Genomic DNA, 12,669 nt, shown 5'->3' on the forward strand with positions numbered 1-12,669 from the left:
AAATAGTGATTCCTTTAACTTGTGGAGGAACTGTAGTGCACGCTACAATATATTAAAAGGTGCTGTAAGTGGTATTGTCTTGTCTACATGTTAACATACAGTAATAGCTCTACATTCTGACAGCTATCACTGATATAGAGTGTCTGGTCAGTAACAGGGGTCTCCCAGTCCCTCCACTCCGCAGTAAACACAAAATAAATGTTCTGGTATCCTGTTGCCACTTCACTATCAGGAGAGAGAACACCACACTGCCAAAATAGTCAGACAAAAACAAATGTGCGTTAAACAAGTAAAATAATCTGTCAACAAATTTGGCTGATTTCTTGAAATAAGTACAAATATCTAGGGTTCTCCTGATTGGATAATGTGGGAATGGGATACCAGACATTTATTTTCTGTTTACTGCAGAGCGGAGGGACTGGGAGACCCATGTTACTGACCAAACACTCCCATCAGTGATGGCTGTAGGAATGTAGAGTTAATCAACACATAATTTGAACAAAGACATACATGTTACGGCACCTTTATTAAGGAATAAAATGTGAGAACAGAGATTTAATTCACCCATTGCTAAGGAATCCTTCTCATTAGGCTGCAACAGTGTAGCTTACAGTGCAGCTTCTCAGGTGCTCCAGTGTAACGTGACGCTGGCTAAATGCTGCCATCGGCTGGAGAACACCCTGAATGACACTCCCGTGTGGCAAACGACAACCCTAGTAGCACAGGCATCAAAGGAAACAGAAAATGGCAGTTAAGAGCATCTTATTTCACCATAGCCGCATTTCTGGCAGACGTTTCTGGTCATGTGACATGTGCGCCCAATAGTGTGACGAGCCGTGTCTTTGCCCATTTCCACGTCAAACAGCCTGCAAACTACCTGGCGTTCTATCGCCATGCTCTAAGACAAACTCTAACCTTAACCAACTTCGAAAGAGTGCCTAAGCTTAACCGTCGAAAGAACTTGCCTAACCTTAACCAACTTTGAAGATTGCCTAAGCTTAACCAGTGTAGAAACTGGCGTCGGCCAATCAGAGAGCGTCTGCCAGAAATGCGGCTACGGAAAGTATACAGGCTACCAATCGACAATATTCACACGGCGGCCATTTTGCTCTCACGCCATGCTCGGGTTGGGATCACTTTCCACCCTGAAAGTGATCCCAACCTGAGTAATGAACGACATTACACTTCAGTTGCTGTTCGACGTGTTTTATTTGAACCTTTTGAGGCTTTTCCAAATGTTCCATCCTGCCAGGGAGCCAACACATCCTCTGCACCGGAATTAAAAACAAAAACATTGACGGATTTGACAAAATCCTATCCGAATGTAAAACAATTTCTTGAAAACTGTTTTTTTTTCTTTTTGAAAAATTAAAACCAAGTCTTTAACCATCTTTAAAATAACTTAAAATTCTCACCCATTCTGGGGCCTGGAAAAGTGGAGTTGGAAACATAAAAAAGCATTTTTGGCTTTGATGGTTTCTGAACCGCGGAGAGACCAAAAGCTAGCGAAGATAAAGCAGACATAAAAAATCTTTGTATTCAAAATTCAAGTTTTCCTCGTTTCAGCAAAGGCCTTCAATCTGAAGTGCGCGTTCCTGACTGATAGTCACTCTCCAACAACTTAACTCCCTTAACTTAAGGCTTAAACAAGGTGCTCGACTGCGAAAGATCTCAAAACTGAACTTTTCTTTTTCTTTTTTCAAGATCCCAATGCAGTCTTATATTTCATGATTGCACGTTAGGTTTTTTTAGCGACAAGAACATTCACAAAAAGAGGAATGTCTTTGTCGAAAAGAAGAAAAAAAACGCAGTGCAAAACTTGACATTTTGAACGATTTAACCCTTTAAAATTGCAATTGTATCATAACGGGGGGGGGGGGGGGGGGCTGCAAAAGTAGAAGCTTTTTTTTCCCATTCGCTAATTTTTTTTAATTAAAATTAAAATCCCTTAAATGAACTGGCCCCAACCGGATATTTATTGCAGTCGAAATAAGAACAAGGGTCATGCTATGAAACGACCGTGGCGTCCAATTACTAAAATGATATGATTTCTGGGAGATTATGAAAAAGAGCATCCTGCTTCTGTAGCACAACTTTCACTTTGGTTACAGATCTAGGACCAGCGTACTGTACCTATAACCATGAAGGAGGTAGAAAAATATCTGAACCTGGATCAGTGTGGGGAGAGGCGTGTGTTCACATGCTCCCATCTCATCGAGTATAAACCCGTCTCCGCTGCAACGCCGGCCTATAACAGGCCTGGCTCACGTTCCAACGCATCTAGACTGTATATATTAAAACTGATGCATAGACCACCGCAACACTTCCGGTATTCTGATATCATGGGAGAGAGGGGGGGGTGGATTAATTAATGTGGATGAGAGCCTTGACATTAAGTGGTTGTAGCTACGGCTGTGGGGGTGCTGGAGACATTATCCAATAGACTTTTATACACCCGAGTCTCCTGAACATGGAGAGACCAGTCCCAAGTCGAACTGCACTTTCTCTGCCGAGCTATAGTCACTTTTCCACATCTACTCCTGAACTCTGCGCAGATTGATAAACCTAGAAATCCAGAGACTCCGTGGGCAATCTGCGCATGCGTAGTTCGGGAGTAGGTGCGGGAAAGTGACTATAGCTTGGCCGAGAAAGTGCAGATCGACTTGGCACTGGTCTCTCCGTGTTCAGGAGACTCAGGCGTATACAAGTCTATTGGATCATGTCTCCAGCACCCCCACAGCCGTAGCTACAACCACTTAATGTCAAGGCTCTCATCCACATTCATACATTTTTCTCCCCCCGCTCTCTCTCCCATGATATCAGAATGCCGGGAGTGTTGCGGTGGTCTATAGGAGCAGACAAGAGTATACAAGAATACAGGATGTGATGCAGACACACACCTTCTCTCTCACACACACGGGAAGCGGGAGAGGAACTAGTTGGCTGCGTTGTCGGAGGGGTTGGGCCAGGGCTCCGAGCTGCGTCGGCTGAATGTGGGGCTCCACAAGCTCCAGGGGTTGAAGGTGGGGGAGGGGCCCGCCCCCCGGGCCGGGGCGGAGCCCCCGATGTCCGAGCCGCCGCCCATCAGATCGGCCAGCGGGGAGGAGGGGGGCGGGGAGAAGGAGGAGTGCAGGGGGGAGGTGCCGGGCGCGGAGGAGAAGGAGGAGTGCAGCGGGGAGGTGGGGGGCGGGGAGAAGGAGGAGTGCAGGGGGGAGGTGCCGGGCGCGGAGGAGAAGGAGGAGTGCAGGGGGGTGGAGTCGGCGCCGGTGGACCAGATGGAGGGGCTGAAGGGCGGGCTCGGCGACCACACGCTGCTGCTGAGGATGGGCTGCAGGGAGCGGGAGACAGGCGTGTTAACCAGCCAATAATAAAAGGTCACATACTGTATTAACCCTTCCACTGCCACACTACAAAGGGTTAACCCTTTCACTGCGACGATACAGAAGGTTAACCCTTTCACTGCCACACGACAAATGGGTTAACCCTTTCACTGCGACAATACAGAACTTGGCTAACCCTTTCACTGCCACACGACAAATGGGTTAACCCTTTCACAACCACACTACTACCACACTACAGACGGTTAACCTGTAGTGGGTTAACCTTCTGTAGTGTGGTAGTGAAAGGGTTATACTCCTTTTCAACAAGTTAATATACTGGAGGTCACCAAAAACAAGTGTGTCTGACTCTTAACCACCAAAACCTGCACAGACTACATAATGTATATCATGCCAGTTAGGGTACCTTGTATATTATATATTTATATAAGCCAAATTTCCCTCGGGATGAATAAAGTATTTCTATTCTATATATACGGCACCTTGTGTAATAATAATAATAATAACACTTTATTTGTATAGCACCTTTCATACAGAAACTGCAGCTCAAAGTGCTTCACAACAGAAAAAAGACAGGCATAAAATGAGCACATAAAGTGCAGACATAAAAATCACAGTTTTTCACATTAGGATCCAACATCCCAACAGGCCACCTTGTTTATGGTTTGATTGTTTTAAAAATAGACAATAATAAAAAGAGTAAGATAGAATAGACAGAGTAAAATAGTGCAGTGCAATAGAATAGTAGAATAGACATAAACATAAAATGAGCACATAAAGTGCAGACATATAAAATAATTCTTTTTGCAATAAAATAGTTCTGGATTACCGTTTAAAGTCGTCTTTACCTTCTCCGTTTGGTATCCACAGTTTAATATACATAATACTTAATATATATAGTGTATACCGTTTACTCTTAGTATACATTCAGATTTAAATTCTTTATTGTCTATATTTATTGTAACGTATATTATAACAGACCCTCATCTGGCACCTTTGTTTACACCGTATATTTTTCTCGTATTTTTATATTTAGATCTAGTTTTATTGCCTATATTTATGTCTTTCTACTATTACTCTGCTCGTACCCCATGCTGCTATGATGCCTGAAAATACCACTCCGATTATGCATTCTAGCATGTCTCTACTATATACCCCCTCTGGTTCAGTCTTTGTCTTTCCATTACCCTGTACATACAAGCAGCCCCCCCTCCCCTATGCTGCTATGACACCTGCATTTCCCTAAGGGGATCAATAAAGGAATATCTTATCTTGTGTTAGTATTGACTGTATTGGAACAGGACAGGTGCCACTTGGTGCAAAGTACTCAATACCCAAATGGTCTGCATTTATTTAGCAGCTTTTATCCAAAGCGCTTTACAACTTATGCCTCACAGTCACCCATTCACTCGCACACAGACAGCGGAAGAGACCACCATGCAGGGCGCCAACTTGCTCATTGGGGGGGTTAAGTGCCTTGCTCAAGGACACTTCGACACACTGTCGGGAGGAGCCGGAATCTAACCCGGGAACCTTCCCGATTACCAGACGACCGCGCTACCTCCTGAGCCGCTGTCGACCCAACCCTAACCCAATGCTAAAAAATATTAAACAATTATGCATCACTGAGCACAGGGTATACAGTACTATCTTCCTGGACTTTTATACCTACTGTATATTTCTGTATATTTTATATTAGAATGTAACATAGGAAATGTATATCCCCGGATCGTATTTTATTCTTAGGCTTATTTTTATTCTTATTCGTGACTGTTGGTTCTGTCCACCTAAATGTTTACTGTGAGCGATCTGTAGTGCCAAATCTCCGTCAGGATGAATAAAGTGTTTCTTTTCTATTCCATTCTATTGTATCAGCGGGGTGCGTGTGTGTTTCTTACAGTGGAGGGTTTGGCGGTGGAGCTGGAGGTGCACGGCCAGGGCTCCAGGGTCTCGCTGGGCCAGACGGAGGTGGTGGGGCTGGAGGATGCGGGGGGGGCGATGTGGCCGAAGTCGGGCCAGCTCCGCTGGGGCTCGGCGCTCCTCCCGGACGACAGGCCAGTGAATACTGTCAAACACACGCATGGAACAACCAGTCACACACACTGCATCAGTTACATCAGAGTAGGGCTGACCCCTATTAATCGATTAGTCGACTAATCGGTCGAAAGGAGCCGTAGTCGACTGGCCAACCTCTTAGTCGAATATAATAATAATAAAAAAATATATATATTTGATCATTCTTTCAAAAAAAAAGAGGCCTAGAAGCGTGGCTAACGCTAATGGCACACATACCAGAGGCTAACTGCCTACGAAAACAGGCACTGAAAGAGGATTTCACCCGTCTAATGAACACACTAGACTAGACAAATATCAAGGTGTATCCATCAGTGGACCAATTGCATGCTTTTGCAGAGCACAAGAAGCCTTCAGTCGACTCCTTCAGACATTAAGCACCCCCCACAGCACAAATGGAATGATACAAAAAATATATATATTACCGGTATACTTATTTTTTTTTAAGTCGACCAATAGTCGACTAACGGCAAATTTTGGCCAATCCTAGTCGACCATCCAACCCTACATCAGAGTAACGTCAAGTCATGCTAACTCTAAACATATGTCTCAGCTGTGCCTGTGAGCATTTCCAGGGATAGCTTAGTTAGCGTTAGCAGGTTAGCTTAGCTTAGTTAGCAGCTAACATTAGTTAAGGTTTTTACCGTGATGTGGGCATACAGGAATGGCGAGGATGCAAAGCATGTTAGACCATTGGACCCCGTTGCTCGCAGTTTTCATTGCACATAGAAACAGTTGCGAGAAGTTGTCAGAGCTGTCATAGCTTCTAAAATGTAAGGTCGGGCGCTGCTCTGTGTCTATTATGAAATGACAATTGCGCGTTGACATGCCCACTATGCAAAGCTATTACTCGCACACTGCTCCTACAGTAAATGATTTTTCCAGTTTGCACAAATACATTTTTAGGGGCAAATGTGAGTGAAATGGTCGCACTGTAGAGCCCTGCCCATACCGGTACCTCCCATCCCCCATGCTGCTATGATGCAGAATTTCCCCAAGGGGATCAATAAAAGGAATAACTCATCTTAATCTTATCTCATAATCATCACAGACATCTTGGTTCGGAAAACAACAATTGACTAACAAAACATTGGTCTTCATACTTTAATCATTCAGTTTCAGCTCTAGGCCATGGTCAGTTTCAAATAATTTTCCTGAAGGCAGTCTTCAGGACACATACCATATTAACACATTGAGTGCCACGCCCCTTCCAGGAAATTAGGTCTAGATTGCCACCGCTTTAATCAATGGGAGGACGGGGATATTTGCGAACGCTTAAACTATATCTTAAATTATGGCTATGGGTCTAATACACCCGTCGCTCATCAATGACTTGCTTGCAGTCAACATGTACAAAACGGATTGTTTTTTCATCGGTACATTTCCGTTTTATACCGTTTTGAATAAGAGTATAGTTTGAGATTTCTAGTAATTCCAGAGAAAGACACGATGATAGCCCTTTAGTGGAATACACAAAACACGTAATTTATCGGCTGATTTATGAATCGTTTTCAAATAAACGCTAGATTATCGATAGTATATGTGTCCTCATGCACGATACAGAAGCGGGGTCTGAAAAATCGCTTCTCCGTACTTTGGTCGACGCAAACAAGATTCGTAACATAAAGGCCTTACCTCACATCTGATGTCATGCAAAAAGATTAATCCAATTCCTGATTGCCATTCCAAATATAGTCGAAAACACATAATCCACGATGCTCCCAGTCCCGCCAGTCAATGCAATAGTATCCAGCTGCATGCCAGAGAAGTAAAACCTGGACCGGACTTATTTTTTGATGCAGTCCCAGCCAATCCAATCCAATGATGTGCAATACCATCCGGGAGACGATAGGCGGCGGTATTTGCCAGACCCATTCCCAATGATAACGTCAGGCTGGATGGATGAAAAATGAATGGATATCGCTAATAAAAGAAATAACGATTAAAACCTGACTATACTCGTGATTGGCACTGAATGGGTTAAGAGTAGTACCTTTAGGCAAGGCGTTTGACATGGATGACGGCCTAGGACGATTGATCATTTCCCTGATTAATGTATGAAGACAAACACATAATTTGTGAATGTGGCCGTGTCGTCGAGGTGTCACGCTGTGGCTGTAAAGTACATCTGTAAAGTACATCTCAAAAGACTTTGACTGAAGGATTCTTACCTCCGGTCAGGTTGAAAATGTTCCTGCTTCCAAATGCTGAGAAGGCGTTGCTCAGAGCCGGGGTTCTGCCGTTTCCAATGGGACTCAGCAGCCCAGGGCTAATGAAGCACAGAGAATACACATCAGACAACGGCCTAGTTTCGATCCTCGCTCCACAATGGGAGGAACGAACTTCCCACCACAGTCAGGACAGCTGAGAGCCGGCCAATTTTCCACTTTAAACTAAAAGCCAACTCACCTTCTTACAGTCTTTTACCATTATGTACCTTACTACTATGCTACTATACTTAATCTACTACCTATCATGCTAATATGTCTATATACTACTATGCACTCAAGAGTTCAACACTATTTGACAAACAACGCCACTGACCCTTAGCTGCCAAGAGTTGTACCCCTCCTGCTGACTTGTTGTACACAACTTGTAAGTCGCTTTGGATAAAAGAGTCAGCTAAATGACAAAATGTAATGCCATTCTATTACCATTATGTGACTAAATGTATTACCATTATGTGACTAAATGTAAATGTAGTGATGGTTCATGGTGGTGGTTCATAGTGATGGTTCATGGTGGTGGTTCATAGTGATGGTTCATGGTGGTGGTTCATAGTGATGGTTCATGGTGGTTGTTCATAGTGATGGTTCATGGTGATGGTTCATAGTGATGGTTCATAGTGATGGTTCATAGTGATGGTTCATGGTGGTTCATAGTGATGGTTCATGGTGGTGGTTCATAGTGATGGTTCATGGTGGTTGTTCATAGTGATGGTTCATGGTGATGGTTCATAGTGATGGTTCATAGTGATGGTTCATAGTGATGGTTCATGGTGGTTCATAGTGATGGTTCATGGTGGTGGTTCATGGTGGTGTATGCAGAGTGCTGGTCTCACCTGTCTGAACGGTCACTGTCCACAGAGGTCATGTGGGTCAGGCCCGCCCGGCTCACTGCTCCTCGGCCTGAACTGCTGCCCCCTGGAGGACAACAACAAACCAACTGGTCAGCACTGGAGGTGGACACGACCTAATCACCCTTAAAGTCTTCAGCCCTATTCGCAGTGGACTAGTGTGACCTGTTGGCTGGTATTACATCTACGGTGCCAACCATCCTGCCTAAGTGCCCTTGAGCAAGGCACTGAATCCCAAAACCGCTCCAGGGGCGCTGCACTCCAGAGAGAGACAAGAAGATGGATACCAGTTTCCTCTCTGTGCGTTCAGTAGAAAGCTATCTGGCTGCACGTTAGCCTAGCTTAGCACAATGAATGGAAGCGGACAGTGCCAGTTAGCCTTCGGGAGAGGTGTTAGTTGGACAATGCTTAGGCTAACCGGCACTGGCCGCTTCCATTCATTGTGCTAAGCTAGGCTAACGTGCAGCCAGATAGCTTTCTACTGAACGCACAGAGAGGAAACTGGTCTCTATCTTCTTGTCTCTCTCTGGAGAAGACGGTAAGCTACTTTCCCAAAATGTTGGCGTGTTCCTTTAACACGCTCACGAGTACGACTCCAACAACATGAATACCCCCGCATCCCTTCAGTTCGCCTTTATACATCCATCCTCGATAATCGGGAACATTTGAAGATACACCCATGTTCCTTTGAAGATGCAACAATTATCTTTATTTATGTACGATATGCTAAAGAAAAGAAGGTCAAATGTGTCCAGACGTCTTCGGTCCATCATGTGGGCGTGTCCTGAGACTCCCTGTGGTGGAGCGGTGACACCCTCTCTAGTTCGTCCAAGTTTACTTGCCCGTTATAGTTTCCACTCATGATCGAATACAAAATTACTGACTCAAGCTATTTTCTCCCTCATCATGGGGTCATTTTCTATGATTTAGTGCTAGTCCGGTGCGAATAGGGCTTCAGTATGTTTCCCCTAGTGGCACAGTAGCAATGCTGAGAAGGAGACCAAGTATGATTCAGGAAATCAGAGGTTTCTGATGGGATTTAAGTGGTGAATTAGGAAGCATAAAACAGGGTATCAAACAGGAAGAAAGACCGTCCGGTTCTAAACTGTGTGGGTCTGCAGGACACATGCTGGCATGGTTATATTTGTTTCAACTTAATTGTTGGTTTGGTTTATCAATCTAAATCTGCCACCTCGAACCCATATTGAGCCATGTCACTTCAATGAGGTGGGATGGCTCCCTGTGGAGCAGAGGGTCTCCTTTCTGAAACTGGGACATATGTATAAAATGTTAAATGGATCTGCCCCCAGATATTTATGCTCTCGCATTGTCCTGCGTGGCCAGGTCCACGGACGACAGTTACGGTTTGGACAGCTCTCAGTTTATGAGCCTAGAAAGGGTTCCTATTCACAGAATGCCTTTCTGTCTACAGCCTGCTGGCTGTGGAACTCTCTGCCCAGGGCCATCCAAAACTCCCCCACTATTGCTGTCTTCAAGAGGGGTGTGAAGCGACATCTGCAACAATAGGTTGCAGTGGGTGCTTGGCCACCACTCTTGAAGAACAGGAACATGACATGCTGTAATGAGGCTCTTTCAGAAAATTGTCTATTTTATCTAGTATCTATCTTATCTTCTTAACCCTTTCTTTGTGATTTATTGTATTCTTCTTGGGACCATGTTGGAAACAAGTCGACAGACTTTCACATGTTATCCTTGTACCCCTTGTTTTTATACTATTGTATAAATGTTATGTACTAAATAAAAATCAAATCAAATCAATCAATATTTGTATTGTTATCGTCTGTGTTGCTTTGACCTTTTTCTTATTTTCTGCATCGCTTTTATTCAGTCTATTTTATGCTTATTAGTATTATAATAATTAGACCGTGGTCTCTTACCCGGGCTTTTGTCATATCCTGCAGCCACGGCGGCGAAGGTAGGGTTCCCGTTCTGACCAGGAAGTGAAAGTGACTTGATGAGTTTGCTTTTACAGCCAGGAGCCTTTGACCCCGTTTCACTGGAAAGAAACAAATAAGACATACAAATAAAATGTTAAATATGTTACCCATTTGTAGCCATACAATGAATTAAAAACAAAAACAGTGGTACTATAAAGAACAAAAACATTTTGCATGCATGATGCATATACTCCTTTTTACATATCTGTAGATACTATATATCTGTAGTTTATGTACATATCCCTTACCTACTCTTACTAGTTACGCTGCTGGCCAGTATGACTACTACCATAATGTCTTTATACCTGTATTACTGTACATATTAATACTAGAGCTCTGTACATACATCGGATTAGCACTATACTCTGTAGTACTAATTAGTAGTACCAATATATCGTATACCCAGTTTAATCACCTGTACATTGTATATTACTGTTGCACTTTACTGATACATTTGCACTCTGGTTGGATGCCAAACTTCTTTTCGTTGTACTGTACTTGTGCTGTATAATGACAATACATTTGAATCTAATCTAATGTCTATGGAGAGTGACTGCATCAGAGACATCCTCTATAGGTATTTTCTTTACATCAAGGGTAAGACTTTTTTCTTTTTTTAAAGAAAAAGAAAGGTTCGAGGGCAGATTCTGCACATGGTGACAAACTACATGTAGGTTAACTGAGCTTGCCGAGAGGACTGTGCCCACTCGCCACCTGGGAGATCACTCCTCTCAGGAAGCGCATTTAACCTACATGTACTTTATGTGTTTCAATATTAAACCTATATTGAACATGAAGAACAGTCTATGACATAATTGACGAGTCCGGTTCCACGACACTTCCTGATCCAATATCCAACACATCAAAATCATATTCAAGACCTTTTTTAAAAGACCTAAAATTGTGATCATTAAACGTAAGACTTTTTAACCCTGTTTTTTTTTTACCTGCCTGTGTAGCCCACAGCGCTGTAGGGGCTACAGGTAGAGAAGCAGGCGGAGGCTGGCGGAGGGGTACCGATGGGTCTCTTCAGGAATGGATCTGCGTTCATGGTCTGTATGGAGATCTGCTGAAGACTGTCCACCGCTGAGGAGATAGGAACATTGACACTTAATCACCATGGAAGCCTATATATCCCTGCTGTCAGGCAGACACATGTGGGCTCTTCAGTTGGGACGCACCTGTAGGATATAGTGAATATCATGATATATTATTAGCCAGATAAATCAATTATATACAAGATAGTTAGATACATGGTTGAGTGGCTTTCGCCCAGGTTATCAGCTGAAATTACCTAGGAAGAGAAAACTGAATGGTGTCGGGAGGAGCCCTTTATAGTGAGAACGGGGAGCGGTCAAAAGGGGGGGGGGTAGGGGGGAGACACAGGATAGGGGACACATGGGGGGAGGAGGGGGAGGGATTTGATATCCACGACACACAGATACCAGGTTGTTGGGGCGATACCAAGATGCAGGGGAGATACCAGGCTAAAACAGGGCATTATATCTGAGAATCTTGTGGACACAAAGATACCAAGAGTCACATTTTAAAGCAAAGTTGATTCTCTGCATTGTTTTGAAACAAATCAGCATTTTGTTACAGGGTTCCCATTGCAAAGGACTTTCAAGTACTTTCCTAAGCAACATTTTTCATTTTAAAAGGGCATTTAAAAGGATACACTTCACTTTTAAATGCAGTTTTTATAGAAAAGGAATCTGATCCAATATTTATGGCTTAAAACCATTAGTTACACTTTAAATAAAAAAGATGCAATTTCTTGATTCAGAACAATTTTATCATGGATGAACAAAACGTTCAATGTGAATGATTGATTTGAATTTCAAGGACTTTTTAAGCACCTTGTTAAAAAATGGGCTGTTTAAGGAATTCCAGGCCTTACCTTTTTTTGGTAAAAAAAATCAAGCTAAGCACTTCAAGGACCTTGTGCAAACCCTGTTATGATGCCCTAGCTCATGGAATGAACTTGAACAGTCAAGATTCAAATTCTTTATTGCTTATATTTATTGTTAAGTATAATGTAACCAATATATTTATTTTTAAAACTGAATCAAACCATAAACAATGTGACCTATTGGGATGTTAGATCCTAATGTGAAAAACTGATTCTATATGTCTGCACTTTATGTGCTTATTTTGTCTTTTTTTCCCCAGTTGTGAAGCACTTTGAGCTGCAATTTTTTGTATGAAAGGTGCTATACAAATA

At 43.1% G+C, this 12,669-nt stretch overlaps 1 protein-coding gene across 1 annotated transcript in view; it reads right to left on the reverse strand.

The window, feature by feature from the left end:
• Positions 1–2,704: 2,704 nt before the first annotated feature.
• LOC311245228 (transmembrane protein 131-like) overlaps positions 2,705–12,669 on the reverse strand; it is a 75,696-nt gene continuing 65,731 nt past the window's right edge. Inside the window, exons 33-38 of the mRNA XM_084335059.1 lie at positions 11,393–11,531; positions 10,386–10,504; positions 8,473–8,554; positions 7,583–7,680; positions 5,237–5,403; positions 2,705–3,328 (exon numbers count right to left, since the gene is read on the reverse strand). Coding sequence (XP_084191185.1) covers positions 2,936–3,328; positions 5,237–5,403; positions 7,583–7,680; positions 8,473–8,554; positions 10,386–10,504; positions 11,393–11,531 — 998 coding nt within the window. The 3' untranslated portion in view covers positions 2,705–2,935. The remainder of the gene's footprint in view (positions 3,329–5,236; positions 5,404–7,582; positions 7,681–8,472; positions 8,555–10,385; positions 10,505–11,392; positions 11,532–12,669) is intronic.

Source organism: Notolepis coatsorum (assembly GCF_963971535.1).
Source record: "Notolepis coatsorum genome assembly, chromosome: 1".
Lineage (NCBI taxonomy): Eukaryota > Metazoa > Chordata > Actinopteri > Aulopiformes > Paralepididae > Notolepis > Notolepis coatsorum.